Below are 18,217 nucleotides of genomic sequence, written 5' to 3' on the forward strand. Positions count from 1 at the left end.
CAAAATAATTAAAAGTATTAACAATGGGCAAAAATTACCTTCATTCATTCATAGAAATTTGAAAAAATGCTCATCAAATTGGAAAGTGTAATCTCTCTTGAAAAGAATGTTTCCAGAAAGATATATTTCAATTATAGAGATTTGGGATCTTAATTTTTTTCCTCTACAAGTTTCTCTAAAACGTTGTAAGATCATGATAAATATAAATTCTAATGAATTTAAAGATAGCTCCTTGTAAATATTCTGATGATATTTTAGTTTTTCATCATGACTTTTAGACTTTCATACATTCATATCCTCTGTTGCAGTCAAGGTTTAGATAGAATAGATCTATGGGAGATATCATACAAAATATAGTATATTTTTTGCCTTCCTGTTAATTAGCTATGCAAAACTGCTAAACAAAATTGCACAACAAGGTATGCAAAAGAGCAGCAGAATACTGCTGCTCTTTTGCATACCTTGTTGTGGAATAGATATTTGTAGAAATCTTAAGATTTGAGATTATTGTTAGCGTTCTGATTTGTAATACAAGGCACATATATTCCAACATTTGAGAAGACCGACACATTTTAAAGATAAATGCTCTTAAGAAGGCAATACTATATTCATTTTTCTTTTTAGATATATCAAGTTTACCATATACCCTTTCAACTTCTGATTTCGATAAACAATCGGTGTATAGCTACTTAATAGCACGTACTGCCTCGACTAAAATATAAGTTCAAATTTTTTTCCATACTTAAATACACATTAACGGTAGTGTAAATCGTGAAAATGAACTCGTTATCCAGGATACACAAAATACCCCAATTAAACAAATGCACCCCATTAGTAACACTTTATCATTGGTCATTATTTTTTCTCAAATTTTCTACAGATCCATATCAACATTTGAAAAGCACCAAATCTACATTGATGTTCATTTCTGAACACTAAGTTTCGACACTAGACGACGTAGCGTTTCACCATAAATCAAATAGAGACTTCGAGAAGATAAAAACAGGCACCGCTGAGGAAAAATCTGGAACGGGTGGTTCGGGTGATTTTGGCCTCCTTGAAGGAGCTAACTAAATAGAGAAAAATTATTCCGAGGAGCAAGAAAAAAAATACGATATAACATATAACAGTAGTACTGAAACTTCAAAAAAATCAATTAAAAATTACTTCCAACAATACCTTAAGGCAAGGACTAAGTACTTTTTTCAAAATACCCGTGGAATCTAGGAGCAGTATAGTAACTATTACTAAAAGGGAGATGGTTGAGCTATTAAACATTCGCCCATCGTTAATCTAAGGGTAAATGCTTTAAAGTTCTTTTAAAAAATTACTAATAAATATTAGGGGCCAATGATAAAATCTAGAATTAATATTCAAAGGACAAAAAGTATTACATAATGCATGGGAGCCAAAATATATCAATAGGGGATCATATTTGTCCGAAAAATGATGGGAGAGGAAGCAAATAGATATTCATATATATATTTCAATATGTTGATGTAGGAAAATGAAATTTACTAACCTGAAGTCAAAAATGCATTCATTGTAATTCTCTGTGAGAAAAAAATTGCACCAAAAATGCAAAAACTACACAAATATAGCATAGAAAAGGCAGAAGAGTTATATTATTTAGAGGGAAGAGTATGGTGGCCATTGAAGAGGCAGGGTGTACATAGATACAGAATATCCCCGATCAAAGAAATCATTCTACCGACAGAAACTTCTACTGACTGAGAAGCGGCAACGTAAGCCTGGGATTCATCGAAGTACATCATGGATTCATACCTCAATACCATTATCATCAATGGCAGTGGGCCAATGACAGTAAGATCACTAGAAAATAGAATGTTGGAAGCAAAGTAAACATCCAAGGTTTCCCTTAGGAGAACGATGATGTCAAAATGGACGGGTTGAATAAATAGAAAAGAGGCACTGCTATGAGCGTGTGGAGGCAGTCAAATAAAACCTCCGACTGTAGTGAATAGGTTGAGACGCGATGTTTTACTGAACACAGATGATGAAGGAGAAGTGAGTGGGAATACTCTGGAGGATTCTTAAATGATGTATGAGAAAAATAATGATACTGTTTATGCTAAATATTTGTTTTACTCTTACGGTGCTAACACTTTTCCCAATTTTTTTTGTTTTGTTTTTTATGTTATCACGCTGCTCATTCCAACAGATTCGTCAATCTATTGGTCCATCGGCGCAGCCTATTTATTATTATATTCTTGAAGAATTTTTTCCTCGACCCCCGCATAGCGATTCATCTATTTCTAAAAATAATAATCCTTTATCTTCATTAATCTTCCTGACAGTCGTATTTTTGAACTCCAGTAATTGACTCTATTCTAGTGAAAATAATTTGCTCTTGTTGAAAAAATTCTATTTCGCATTAAAGATACTAATCTTAAATTTCCTCTTCCTCTAGGTTTGGCACGTATCTGTGGAATGACTTCCGTGTCATTTAATTTAAAACTTGAACATTTCATTTTTAATCCCTCCGTTCCCTATCATAATTTTCAAATCATAAGTTGCATATTAATTAATACCTCTGAATTATGATCCGAACCGGAACATGCTCCTGGGAAGTAGTGTGGACTAATGTCAGTTAATTTAAATTTACCTTTTCATCCGTTATTTCGTATTAGTGAATTTATCAGTTTTCCGTTTCTGAAAGTTTATACAACATGGGCTGAAACTCGTTTCATCTGATATTTGTAGCTTGTCAGTTGCTATTAAGCTGTGTTGTCGAAGTCGGACCAGTATGTTTCCGGGTATTATCATTGGTGACCGTCTAAAGGACATACTTGACCAACATGTAGTAAAAGTTATCATGGATCTTAGTGTACATAATGGATCTTGTGTACGTTAAGCTTGAATAATTCCTCCGAATGAGGTTTGATCATAGCATAGCAAAAGAGAAATGAAATTGTCTAGTTTTACCCAAATAACGTAATCTAATCCAAGTAGCTCTGTCTTTCGACAGGTTGTTCTTTAAGAACAGCTTGAAAGTAAGAGGGTGGTTGTAAAGTTGGAAGATCCACGTCACCCTTATGGCAGCACAACGTTTAATCAGTTCTTGTCCATATCTTTATGTAAACCACCACAACGTCGACAAATCATAAGGCCCAGGTTGGATTAAATGAACCTAACATTCATAGTCATCGTGGATGAGATCATTGCAGTTTGCCGCATTATTACTCCCCACTTCAGCTTTATCTGATCCGAAATGTTGGTGCGCCTTCGTCTCCAAGTTAGACCTCTTGTCTAATTGGTGGCATTTCATAAGTCAGTCAAAATTTTCGTAGACACCGAGTAAATCATACAAGTTAATGCTGAAATATGAAAGCCTTATATACTACTATCATTAAATGGACACACCTCAAAACAAATCATAACCAACAGCAGTCAACCCATTCATTTCAATGTTTGTAGTATTTCCATCTTTACGAGTGGTATGTTTTATTGCGCTTTTCATTTGGGATTTTCGACGAGGCACTTCTATTGGTTGACCTCTTACGGGACAGCAAAGACGTTGAGAGAAAATAAAAAACGTATAATCGACTCATAATACCAGTTAGCACTGCCGTAGATTTTCATATTAGAAATAGCCTATATTGAAATGAAACTATTGACTTTGTAATTCAAAACACTTTATTTCAAAGCACGACCCAGGTTTCGACGTTGGACGTCAATACCTAATGATGAAGCTCAAAGTCGAAACCTGGGTCGCATTTTTAAAAAAAGTGTGGGGAGTTACAAAGCCAATAGTTTCATTTCATTTCAGTATGTTATGCAAATTCCACAAAGTTACGACGGAGAAAACAAACAAATTTTAGAAATAGCGCATTGAGCAAGTCTGGCGTACATATGCACATGGTGTTTGTTCATTAATCTATTCTAAACAATGATATTATCGGAAATTGACTTTGGAGGGTAGGAGCGATGCATGAGGCTTATAACTTTGGCTTCCGTTTCAAAGGGAACCGAAACCAAAGTGACCATGTAAGCGATTCAGCGACGTCATAAAACAAAAGAACGCGGGGGAAACCGCCATTTTTTCTACTACACTCATTTCATCAGCACCTTACACAGGAATCGATGTAATGAAGCCCCCCTGCCACACACCCTAGCGATCGCTTGCAGGGTACTATTAAATAAATGAATAAATAAACGCCTTGATGATAAAAATCTGTTAAGGCCTATTTGACTCGTACAGAATTCACCCTAATTTATTGAAATAAGTACCCCAGGTGTAAATTCTGTTTGCACATATAACCCCGCAGTTTAAAGCTTACCTACACTTGTATTGATGTTTGAACCAGTTTGTTATAAATCATTTTAGCTGTCCTAGTCTCACCTCAGCCATTCTTTTGTATCAAAATCACTCTCCCCTAACGCACCATTCATCGTTTCTCTAAATGTCCATGTCTAGATTTTAATCTGATATTGAAATCATGTTTTTCTGATTCGAAAGTTAACTGTAGATTAGGTAGATTAGTTGATTATTTCAAGAAACTGCGGGAGATGCCGCGAGGGTAAGTTCTTGACGGAGTCATCCGCTAGTATGCATTACAATGCAACGATTGCAGTGTGGTAAAATCAATCCCAGTCAAGGCGAATGATTTTTACACTCTGTAATAATTGATTATTGTTTGATTTGAAGCTACAGAAGTATTAGTTTGGAGTGTTATTTTTCTGAGATTGATTCTATAGTTCTATCTTATATATTTCTATATATACTATTTTATCCTCTTTTTTCATTTTGGACTCCAAAGGTCATTTGGCTAAACCCTGAAGATTTTATCTGCTTTTGTATCTGCTAATGAAATTGTATTATTCACCTAAACTATGATGTTAATTTTTTTCCAAAGAAACTGCGGGAGATGCTGCAATAGTAACTTTTAACGGAGTCATCCGCTAGTGTGCATTGTTGCATAATAATATTAATGCGTTGACCTTAACTACTGCCTAATCGCTCATTACTTCTATCCTCTTAACTCTCTCTATTTCGGAAGTAAATTGCGTAATACCTATTGCTCCAGTAGTCACATCTGCCTTTAAGTTTCACTCCCCACAGGCCTCATGAATTTTCACTTGCATTTATTGTTTTGTACATCATTTGAAACTGCTGACTCTCATCACCAGCCGAAATTATAAGATTCCAATTTTAATTGCTACTTGGCCCATCTGTTTTTCTTTCTGCCGGAGTTGCATATGTCGTGTAAGGATTTCGTCAGTTATTGACTGAGGATTTGCATACACCTTTCCGGTCAAAGCAATTCGGCGAGGGAAGATGAATTGTACTTTCCGTGATTATAACAGTATCATGGGAATATAATTCATATATTTTCGAGTTGAATCCCTAAATAGTGTTTATTTACTTGACAACATCGCCAGTGCCATTGTCTTTACTGCACAAAAATGTGCAGTAGTATACAGCAACCAGATTTCAAAGTGCGGCTTCTTTGAATATCAGAAGTTTTTGGCACTGCATTTCTTTTTTCTCCTAAGGTTCAACTTGCCTGGCATGGATTGTTCCCTCTAGAGGAGACCACATTTCCCCTGCCCCCGCAGTTCTGTTAATCATCGGAATGCGCAAGTCCGTAAACTACCTCAAGGTTTTAGTCCATGTAGCAGGGCAAATATATTGAAATTATAAATTTACACGTACGTATAACCTCAGATGTTTGCGATAAAACAAATATTTTTTGCATCATATCCAGTTGCTTGGAAAATAAAAAATATGTTTCAGCAATATATCAAAAGTTTTCTTGCTATTATATTTTTAATTCAACGGTTACTTTTCTCTTAGTGTACAACGTGAGAGAGGTAATCTCCAGTCGTAGTCCTTCATTCACACTCTATAATATTTTTATCATAATCGATGAAGTTGACTTTCACCACGTAAAACTTTATTATTTGTGTTCTCGTAAAAGAATCCCAGAGGAAATTTCACCAGGAAAGAGCCATTGACTGGGATATGTATCTAATGACTACGTATTCTTTTATTTTAGCTCTCTATTTCAGCCACTGTAGTAAGAACGTATTTCAAATAACGTGGTACCGTTCTTCCATTCAAGCACAATTGAAACTTCGTCAAAGTACACGAATCTCTACGACCAATAAAAATAGTAATTTGCGAATGTGACTGCCAGAGTGTTAACGCTCTCATAGTGGCCTCTTTCTTGATCGCTAGCATTGCGCATGGGGAGGGCCAAAAGGGGAAATGCGTTTGAAGTCGAAGCAAGGAATAAATAAAAGCGAGCTCCTATAGTAATAAGGAATAAATTATTGACGTAAGAGTGAAAACGCTTGTGACACAAGTAACGACTGAAGGAAACGGTGTGTGAATATGGGCGTGAAAGAGGACAGAAGAGAATGTAAGTGGTGCAAGAAAGTAATGCTGCGGATATGTACAAGAAATAATTCCGTGTGCACCAAATATTTTTTGCGTTGTCTTGTTTGTAAAATAATTTATGTGAAAAATCGGTGTATATTCTCATTTAAAATTTAGGTATCGTCCACATAATAGAAATGAATTAATTCCTTTTCGGTATTCTTCCTTATTGGTTAAACATTTAATAAATGTGAGTTATCAGTCGTGTGTGAGTAGTGTAGATTTACGACGGTCTTCGAAACTTGTTACTCTTGAAAGTAACCTCTGCTGAAACGCTTACATGCTTCCTTTAGCTCAGTGTAATTTCTTCTATTCTTCATTTCGTCCAAAATCTTTCCGTCTCACTTTTCTCCCCACGTTCTCCCGCTCATTCCAACCTGAGACTCATGGACCACCTTTTAGTACACCATTGCCTCTTACCATCGCCTTCTTTTCATTAGTTCTTTTTTTAATATTCACCAATCATCCCTATACGATTTTTGCCTCATAAAATATCCGTTTCCCTTCCTCTATAATCTAGTTATTTTTTCCTCATCCATTTTTAGATCAACTTCTGCCAATCGTCCGCTCTGTGGCCATCTATCTTCACTAAAGACCATGTTTCATACCTAAAATCCCATTTTATTGAAATCAATACGTTTTAAATAAACTGTTTATGCTCAGAAATAGGACTAGCATCTCTTTCCTAGCATGAATTATTATTTTTTCTTAATAAGAATAATACAATCGGTAATTGACGATTTATAGAAAAAGCTTCCGTATGAAACGCAAAATATATATTCTGTCAATATTTTATCATCATAATGGGATTTCCAAATAGTTCCTCATTAGTTAGCCCTGATTACTTTTTCAACGTCATTCTTTTCAAATTATGGAAGGTATCCTTCCAGTTATAAAAAATACCTAATGTTAATAGTTAGGCAAAGTCTTCTGCCTGGCATAAATGATGCTGCTATAAATCCGACCTTTAGCCATCCACTTCTTGAAAAAATCGATGATTTAGATTGATTCGTAATGAGAGGACGGAAATTAATATAACGCACATTGAAATTTTCTTTATGATAGTAAAAAGGCAATCACCAATATTTATTTAAACAAGTGTGTAAATAAAAGTATTTCTATGCGAGGCGTGTTTAGATAATAACGGTAATTTTTAAATTTCGCGGGTTTGGTGAGTCCGAGTGCCAATTTTTTCATTATATTGGTGTACATGCCCATAAAGTATGATAAAATTTTCAGCTGTACTCATTGTTTGCTTTGCCTGTGGCAGCCGCCTCTAAGGTTAGATGTGTTTTTATGAGTTCGGCGATTTTCGTTCGTTAAAAATGAGAATCAAAGCATTTGTGTCACATTTTGCGTAAAAAATGAAATAAAGTATTACAAAGTGTGTGAAATGTTAACAAGATGAGTAAAACAAGAGTTGACGAGTAACATAAGCCTTTCCAAGATGGCGGTGATGACGTTGAACATGACGAACGCCGAACCCGGACGCCCCAGCACATCAACAACCGATGAAAACGTGGAAAAAATTAAAGAAATGGTTATGAATGATCACCGAATCACAATCAGAGAAGCCGCTGATGATGTTGGCATGTCGATTGTATCATGCCATTAAACATTTTCGAATGTCTTGGGTATGAAACGCGTGACAGCAAAATTTGTTCCAAAATTGTTGAATTTTGAACAAAAACAGCGGCGAATGGAAGTTGCTCAGGAGTCACTAAATGAAGTCAACGACGATGCAGAATTACTGAAACGTGTTATAACAGGTGACAAACATAGGTTTACGGATACGGTGTCAAAACTAAGGCTTGACACAAATTCTTTGATCCATTTTTTTTAACACATGAAAATCGCCGAGCTCGTAAAAACACGTCTTTCCTTAGTGGCTGCCACAGGCAAAGTAAAAAAATGAGTACTGCCGAAAATTGCATCATACTTAAGGGGCATGTATACCAACATAATAAAAAAAAATTGACAATCCGAATCTCCAAACCCGCGAGTTTTAAATATTCCCGTTATTTTTTTAACACACCTCACCTATTTCTGACGGCACTGCTAACCTTTAGAAAATATCGATATTAAAGAATAAATGTACTCTTTTTGGAGAAAATTGGCTAAATTTACGTCCATTATTACGAATTCTCCATATTGGCATAACGAAACATGCATACTCTACACTAATTTGTACCATTTAACGATAAACACTACTAGGTTACTATTCTTACATTCACCTTTCTCCATTTTCAAATCATAATTACCATAAAACATTTTGGTTTGACTGGGATAATTATTTGCATCAAACGAAGTTTTAACGATATATTTCCATGTAATCATGATCCCTCCAGCGTAAATGGGATGCACAATGTTCTTGGTGATATTTCCCTGTGGATTATTGTGTAACAGCAGCAAAACTATACTAAATCATATAATCTTGTGAATGAGTATCGATTCTAACTTTCAGTTGAAACATTGTGGCAAACTCAATATATTTTATGTTGCAATATAATATTGTTTATTTCTTCAGATTGATTGAAGCAGATACAGTCTTCAGATGCAGTTTTAGAAAGGTATTACATGAAAATTATAACGCGAATTTCAATACAGGCTGACTCATACAAAATATTTATCACTAATGGTTTTTTACTATACGTAATACTGTACAATTTCCAGACTCTAAATTTTCCAAAATTATAGTTGTTTGATTTTATTTTTAAACTTTCAATGTGCCACATCTTGCATTTGAATTTTCATTATTTTTCTGTATCAACTTTATCAACATGCGTCTCGCGGATTTATGTTTACTCATCCACTCCAAATCTATGACAATTCCCGATGGAAATATTGCCATTGATGGACATCGATGAAATGTCCCGAGAACGATACCTTAGCTGAACAAGATATCACGTTTGAAACTTCGGCGACTCGAATTGAGAATGTTGAGTAATCATCTGCATCGGCGATGAGTAACGCCTGCATCGCAATATCGGTGTATTCCGCCAGCGTTCGAAAGCCATGTTTTTCAAATGTGAGCATCGCAGGCAATGTATACGCGTGAGGAGGAAGGCAGTCAGCGACGGGTCGAAAGGCCGGCGCTGTTGGCAGCAGATGGCTGTCATCATCCCGTTCCATCCTCGGCCGTGGATGCACGTGTCTGTTCGCGTGGGTGCGTGGTGGGGAATTGAGGTTCTGTAGTGCGTATGTGTAAGGCATAAACTGCATATTTTTGTTCTTCCGTCTCCCTCCTGTGTCGGCCATTTTTCCCCGTGTTTACGTTACTGCTCGGCCTTTTACGGCTCAATCAACGCGGGAATTGAATGGACCATTGTGGTCCGACGTCGCGGTTGTCCGGAGCTCTTGACAGACTGAAAATTGTGACAAAAGTGTGGACTCGCCCGGGGGATGGGGTGATGGGGGAACCGTCACGAAGGGTTGGCGGCTGCGAATTGGGATGGACGGTGGACGGATGCCGCGAGGAGTGGGCTCTGAGAGTGGGGTAGTGGAGAGTATGGTCCAGGCCTGGCTTTCCCTCCCGCAACCTGCATAGGGGAATTTTCGCGGTGCGAAAAGGCGTGCATACACATATCTGTCCACGGCCCTCTTGGAAATAGTTGCCTACTGGCTGGGCTCGACGACCACAGCGTTACATTGGGACGGCATTCCAGTTCCACGCAATGTCGTGGTCGTATGTGTAAGAAGTGTCTGCATTAATTCGTCCTGGGTTTTTCGTTATTCGCTGCCATAGGTCATTGATAACGTTTGATAATTTGAAGGGAAAACAGGATGGCGAAAAAACTTTCCCCAGGTTGTAATTCTGTCTCGATCATTTTTGGCTTGACATTAAATATTCGATTCATAATGCTGAGCAATACGCCAGTTTAATTATGAAAATTTGTTTAAAATGAAAAGTTTTGTTTCCTCCTGGTATTTAATAAGGTTTTTATAAAGGGATTAATTAATAAAAAGACGTGATTTTTTAATGAATTTTTCATAAATTAGTATCAATTACTACTTATATGTGTATAATATTTATATTATACATATATTTATTCATATAATATAATTACTTATTTTCTATTTGATGAAAGAATAACATTAATTTTTGGTATTTTGGGTTTTTATTTTTTTGTGAAAGAAATAAATATAACTGCTGAAATGAAGAGCAAATAAAGAAATCATTTACTGTCATGGGATTGAAGAGTGAATCAAAAAACGAAATCCTCCCCTCATAGCCTTCCAGTCCAAAATTCACGAATATTTCATTCAAATCCCTTCCTTTTCTGGAACACACCTGTCACGCAATGAATCTGGTCGCCAAAGCTTTCACAGTACAAATAATTTTCACATGGAATTTTACATCATGTCAAAAGCTATTTCATAATGTCCAATGGTCCTGTGTTTACTCATAACAATCTGATTGACGAGCTGAGAACCCGAAAACCATTAATTGCAAGTTGCATTGTTTGCAAAGTTGTACGCTAAATATTATTTCCCCATTTCATGCGAACACTACGGAATGTTTACCCTACCCTATTTCAAGAGATATTTGCATTTGCGCGTGATTACCATCGGATATAAATATACGGAGCCGTTCTTTTAATACCTTTTATTTTTATTCTGGATTTAACGAAGGGCAATACAATAATGTTATTCAATAAAGTCGGCTGAGTTGTAATGATGTGAAGAGGCTATACTTTTTAGTATTCAGAAAATCCTCTGGTACCTTATTAGAAAATCGTTTCAGAGCTGTCATGAAAAGTCACCCCATTTCCATCGTACAGCATCGCAATCCTCGGAGGATCATAAGTCGTAAAATCGATAGTATCAACTCTTGTTAAAAGAACCTTGAATTAAACTTCTGGATTTCGAAAAGAGATTAAATATCCCAATTCAGTGTCTTTTTTCTAAGGTTTTCGTCCATTCTTATCAATATTATAACATGATCACTGGTTTGACCACATTTACTGGCACTTTTGGGGTCCAGCAGTCTGGTTTAAAGCTTTAGGGTGCTCAATGAATAATTGATTAAGATGGCAACTTCATGGAAGTGAGGAATCCTATCGAAAAGTAAATATTAAATACTATCGGAAACGAGACCTTATTTTATAATAAAATGCTGATTAATAAATAACTCTAACTATCCCAATGCTATCGATGCAAAGAATGATATTTTTTCTCAGTTCAATATTTCCTTTAAAAATCGACTGAGAGATTCATTTCATGGGAAGAAATTTTTCCATGAGCAAACAGAGGACGAATTCAACTCTGTGCTTCAATATGTTGCGACCTAACCAATTTTGTTTACTTGCTGCATTATGTTTCCATAGCTTTTTACCTTACGTTACCTTATTCAAAATTTTTGACCCTCGAAACAATTGTCAGGCAGGTTATCATTGAAATAATTTTTCTCTTAACGAGCCCTTACTATTTTGCCACTTAGAATCAAAATGATAGACATTTGTACTTAAACATTTTGTGTTAAAAACCTTATGACTTCTAAAGCTAAGAAACACTCAAATGCATTTGGCAAATGTCTAAGCTCCTATTACAGAAGTTCTAGTACCAAGTTTGAAATAGGCCAGTGCCAAGGATTAGTTAAATTTATTTTAATGTTGCTATTGTAATAGTAAGTAGTTTTTAGTATGACTTTGTTCTCAATATATAATCTCTTCCTCCACAAATTTCTTTCACGACCGCCACCATTTTATCCTAACTTATTCAAAATGAGTGAATTATCCACCGAAAGCCCCTACTTTCCGTCACTATATTCCGTGTGTAGAATATCGTTTGCATCGTATTCATAAGTAAGTTTTTCTCAAGCATAAATATAAAAGGTATTTCTTATTTTAAAGTTGAATTTTAAAGACAAAAAAGTTGTAATTTCTGATTACATGAGGTGTGTAATAAATAGCAAAGGAGGAATATAGTTATTCGTATGACTGCTTCTTCTAAAATGGATATTTTACTTGAAAGTGATCAGTGGCTACGTAAAGTGCTTATTTCGTATGAATTTTGCTACCGTATTACCACAAAAGAGAAAAAAGCGGGCATATCACGTGACGCTATACTAGAAAGTGGTTCTTCCATTTCAAACGGCCTATGTGTTCGGAATAAAAGTTAAGTAAATTATGGCTGGAATTTTTTCAATAGAATTGATGCCTGATCAAATAATGATTAATTACTACAAGGATGTTCGAGAAACTTAGTCATGATTTGATTAGTTGCATAACAGTTGCTATGGCTACCCCTTAAATGCAATTCTTTCTATTATGACGTTCCATCGGAAGATTTCTCACCATCAGTGGCGATTGCTTGTTGTCCGTGAAAGCGAAATCCATCGTCCGCTTGCCCCATGTGAGCGCGTGATGATGTGGGGGAGTCCATTGTGCTACAGCAAGTGGAAAACAAAGGAATGCCGGGAATGCAATTGTGTGTCCTTCGTGTAGTCTGATGAGATCAACAAAACAAGAAGGTTGGCGAGAGTAGGGGAAGAGAGCTGGAGTAATTTATACATATCCGTGCGTGTCGTGCTGTTGGAGGACGCAGTCACATCCGTGGCAGATGAATAAGGAGGTGGTAAATGCTTCGCTTTAGGTACATCCCGGGTGATTTCCTAAGAGCGTTTGTCAAAATGCACAGCTAAATACACGAATTTGGTGCTCAAAATCGAGGCATCACGTACGTACCTTGCGGGGAATTTATCTGCTACCATTAATCATTCACGTGTTTCCTTTGACCCGAATTTATTCGCAAAATGCATTCATTCTGGATGTAACATGTCGTATCTGCCCATCATATCAGTATTTAATTGATGGAAAATACATAGCATGCTTTATGTGGTCGTACAACATTGTGATCATGACGATTTCGGCTCCCTGGAAATGATTGGATGTATTTTTTATCGTCAGAAATTCAACAGCCAGCGTTTTAGAGTACAATAGGTATTCTATAAACTGTACAAATAGATGCGTTTAATTTTTGGTAAAAATAAATAAGATTTGCTCATTGCTTTTAATTGGAAGGATATGACTTGTTGAAGCAGTAAAATGTAGTTCATGATATGCGATCATATGCAAATTTAAACCATGAGAAAATAAAATGAAAAAGATTCTAGAAGACAAATTATGCGGCGTTTGTTTATGCTCGAAATTATCAGTAAGTATTCCATCTCGATATATATATATATATATATATATATATATATATATATATATATATATTCGATATTACGATGTGATGCATCTCAAATCCTCCAGAGAAACCAAGAGAACGTAGCTAGTGGAAAGCTATTTGTCCGCTTTCGCAGCCATGAAATGCCGCTCCTATTGAAAAAAATACGAGAACAAATACTAAGCATCTGTTCGATTTATGTTGAAGCATATCCATAAATTGCTCTACATTTTGAGCATAAAATGAAAATTAGATGAATGCCCCTTATTCTTGGTAGAGATAGAGATTGTTCATATTAAATGCACTCCGATTTTACCATTTTTACTCTTGGTCGGTGTACGGCAGAATCTCTTGATCTAAAAATTTGCAAATGGGCGTCAAATTCTTCTCGATTATGAATCCTTTCCCAAAAAAATTAAAATAAATTGCAAAGCTGTATCAGTCACAATAAAACTGCATGTTAGCAATTTTAAATTTAATGTTATCAATATCAACTTAATTATTTAACTATTAATATGCTAGAAGCTTAAAGATGGTCATATTGTCCTGACGCAGTAATTAAGAAAACTATCCTGGAAATAAAGATAATCAAAATTGGGCGCATTAGCAACTGTACTTGAGCACTTTGGTAACCTACGAAATTTCTCGGAGCTCTGGTTCATGGATTAAATTTGTTGTGCGTACCACATAGCTGGACTTTCATGAGACTATTTATTATTTCTCCTTCGTACCAGTATATAAATGGGCGATAGAATTTTACCTTTATAAATCTCGCTAAAAATTTAACTCCGCATTTTAGTGGGATTTGTGCTTCTCAAAAAAAGGATCATTTCTCAAGTTAACCATATTGACTGTATACGTTTCCTATCATACATCTTATGGTCAGCGTCATCTGTGCATAACAAGTTTATTAAATAAACTAGTCCGTATTAAAGTAAATGAAGGAAAAATGAGTTTAAAAAATAGCTGACGATAAAAGCAGAAAGTAAGGAATATAAAATTATTTCGAATATGCTACAATTATAATTTCTTTGCCTCTTAAAACCAAATAGTACGTATGTCTACCAGCAAGGATTGCGTGGATGAGTGAAATCCAGACATTGTCAGAGTTATTTTAATAATAAATAATTTTAAATCCTGGCCTAGAATGGTAGTTAAATCAATTACACGAACTTAATCAGCTAAATGAAATAACGTCATATTATTTCTCTTTAGTATAGGCGTGCCGAGCGGCAAAAATCGACGGGTAGGAAATGAGCAGCTGTATTTTGAAAAATTCCTTATCTGATATTGAAAGTGTGTGCTTTTTAAATTAATAAATTATATGGTGATCCATTTTTTGTGCGTATTATTAAATTATTAATATTTAAACCTTATCCTCTTTTTAATCTATTAATTCATTCTTGATGAAGGAAGTACGGAACCGGTTTTACGGAATCATTCGTTTATGCATATTTTCATTCATTTGTATCTATTTTATATCAGAATTCAACAAGTGTGGTCACTAATCAGAGCACCTGTATCCCGTGAGATATTCATAAATTAATAGAACTAGGTTGAAGATAAGTCAGCATAAAATATCTTACAGGCGGGGAATTCCCCATTGCGGGAACATTTATGGAAATCTATTTTATGAATGAGAGAGAGCGAGAGATGCCACTATCCGACCTAACCCACGCGCTGTCGGCCAGGCAGTGGCTGGACGAGAGAGCGACGCAGAGCTATTCCTCTCCCTGGGCTGGTCCCTCCACGGGTAGAGGCCCCGGAACGAGCGTCGGCAGCGAGCGAGGCAGATTCGTTTGTCGAGAGTTGAAGGTGGCGCTGGTTTAGCGTTGGCGGGCGATTCGTCGTCAGTCGCAACCTGCTCCGTGAGCCGGTCGGTCGTTTCTTCACGAGAGCAAGCAGACGAGTCAGCTGTTACTCTCGCATCTCGCTAACGATCGCGTTTTGTTGCGCGGAGTTGGTGTATAAGGCGCTTCTCGATTTCAGTGCTCCGAAATCCTTAATGCTAGCTCAGAGGATAGAATTACTCCTCCAAAGAACGGTATTTGCTTAATAATTTTGAATCATTTTATTTTTTTCTTGACGCTGTTTTCCATTTTTTTTCGTTCCCAAAATAATATTTCCTCAGTGCTGCCAGTACTCTCTTAGCAGTGGTCGTCCTATCTTAATTCTACGGCTGGAAGCGGAAAAGAAAAACTTTCGTGAGACAAGAGATTTTTAAAATTTTAAAGTGCCAACGGGAACATCGGGGAACGCCAAAAGTTTGTGACTGATGATAAATCAGTAAAAAAAGAGAAGGAAGAAACTTTGTCCCCTCTCCCCATAAGAACAACACTCTACTACCGAGGGAATTGAGCTCCGGTTTCTTCACCTACGGTATTCAATTTCCACTCACTTTCGTGTGGCCGCCGCGACTTGGACATCATCTGGAGTTCCCAAGTGTCTCTTCATTCCAATTGAGAAAGATAGAGCCAAACCTCCCAAATACGCCGCGGACGTTTCTCTGCAAAGGAGACCTCCCGCCGCCCGTGATTTCAAGCAATCTCGCCCGTTGAATCTTCTTCCCGGCCAATCCGTGGCGTAGTCCAAGGGAGTGAGCCCCAGCCGCCGCTTGGCAGTGGACGGACGGCCCGGTCTAATCCTCCCGGAGGATCCTCGCTGTCTGGGAGCCCGTCGCTGGCTGCAGGAGGGCGGGCCGTGCGAGCGGCTTCGAGTCAACTTGGTTTACGTCCCGCGGGGACAGAGAATTATTTGTTTTCGTGCGGGGAATTGAAAGAGAAGAAGGAGAGAGAAGACATTGGTGGTGATATTCACGGGTCGCGGGTCGAAGGAGACACCTAAGGGGCGGAGGGAAAATTTTTCGCGGAGCACCGGTTAAGAGAAGGCATCAAGGTGGCGTCGATAATCATGGGGATTTTACAGTGTATCGTCCTGTCGCACGTGTTCCTAGCATACGGAGCAGCGATATCATGGGGTAAGTTCTTTTTCTGTGATTCCTTTGTCTTCGAGAGTTGACTGGGATTTTTGATGCCGGAAACGTCCTCGGTGCAGTACAAATGTATCGGTGATACTTATGTATCTCTCCCACCATAATTAGTAAGAAGAGCAAAAAAAATTCATAATCGCGAATAAAAATAAGGAAAATTAATCGATCCAACTCCGCACCGGATATTCGTGAATTTTTGGGCAAGCATCATTATACGAAATAAGTGTAAGTACTGAACTAATTGCAATAACTTAGGTGTGGACGTTTAAAGCGTATTCCAGTATTTGAAATAGTCTCCTGTGTAATTACCGGGAAACTTGATACCGGAATGTAGACCCAATTTTCCATATTATTTTTTCGTATGAAAGTAGGAATGAGATATCGAGTTATTTCGTCTATTGGGCATAAGGTAAAAAATAGTCTCATGCGGTAAAGAAAGAAGACTCTTTTAAAGAAATCTGAAAAGTCCAGATAAAAGCCTCAACGTAACCAAAGATCATTCATCAAACTATCGACTTAAACAATTTTCAGGGGTGTCCGAGGAGAGAGATCGGAATTCATGTGGGCCACGGTGATACTAGCAGCCAATGCCCCGCATTCACCCAGAATTTCAACCGAGCAAACAATGAGGATAATTACCGGGACAAACATTCGTCGTCAGCTCCACATCGCATTTATTGTCGAGCTTTGAACACATTTAAAATGGAACGAGAGCTTTCCATCTCCCGTGACCGTAACCGAAAATACCCCCATCAAGTTTTATGCAAAGAACAATAAACCAAAACCGGGCGTTCGCTCAGGAAATTAAGGGAGAATTCATGGATATTGGGACCAATTTTAGACTGCCTGGGAGCAGATTCTGGTAATTTATGTGCCAGAGTTTCTCCTCCTCAGTGTCATTCCCGTGATGACTAGAGATTTCCTCTCATAATCTCCTTCAGTCAGGCGCTCACTCTGTCATTTACCCTTCTCCTTGTAAGTTCACTCGACTTAAAGCGGACGGCGGCGGCCAGAATGTTACCAACCCAGAATGCAATTAGCCACTCTTAACAAGAATGGGAGTTGGGAGTCCTTGTGTTGACATCGGCACTTTGTGTTCCAAACTTGACTTAACCCGGACCAAGTTTTCTAGAGCAAAGAGGAATTGGCAATCCGAAACTCGGTGCTAGTCGGGAAAGTCTAAATATGTGCGCTTAGGAAGGAAAGTGATTTGATGTAGGAAGTTCATTCGAATGCTCCGAGTAAAATTATTTCTTAAAGGCACTGATACTAATCTAAGGCTGTGAAGTTTCAGTTTTCTTATGCCTTCCATTCGGCCTGCGGAAGCTGCGTTTTGTCTCAAAAAATATATTTTTCTAAGATCACTGTAAATAATCACTTACGATATGGTCACATTATCTTTACTCTGAAATACCTAAAAGTGGTGTAAACATTTGGAAAATAATTATTGAATTTACCCCTACCTTCTTTTGGCCATGGTAAGATCTCTCCTCTCGTGGTAAGATTGTCTCCTCTTAAGGACGTACGAAAAGTCTCTCAAAAAAATCAAGTTCGAGATGCTCTGCGAATGATAATGGTTCCATAATCTCTTTATAGTTGAAATTATTGTCTAGCACAAGATGAAGGAAACCTTTTCTGCTATTAGGACTTGAGAG

General features: G+C 37.2%; 1 protein-coding gene across 2 annotated transcripts in view; it reads left to right on the top strand.

The window, feature by feature from the left end:
* Positions 1-15,454: 15,454 nt before the first annotated feature.
* The window catches only part of LOC139693409 (lachesin-like), a 627,145-nt gene continuing 624,382 nt past the window's right edge, over positions 15,455-18,217 (top strand). For both annotated transcript variants that reach the window (XM_071591542.1, XM_071591543.1), the window contains exon 1: positions 15,455-16,550. In XM_071591542.1, coding sequence (XP_071447643.1) covers positions 16,484-16,550 — 67 coding nt within the window. In that variant the 5' untranslated portion in view covers positions 15,455-16,483. The remainder of the gene's footprint in view (positions 16,551-18,217) is intronic.

Source organism: Hetaerina americana, unplaced genomic scaffold, assembly GCF_022747635.1.
Source record: "Hetaerina americana unplaced genomic scaffold, ioHetAmer1.1.p SCAF_49, whole genome shotgun sequence".
Classification (NCBI taxonomy): domain Eukaryota; kingdom Metazoa; phylum Arthropoda; class Insecta; order Odonata; family Calopterygidae; genus Hetaerina; species Hetaerina americana.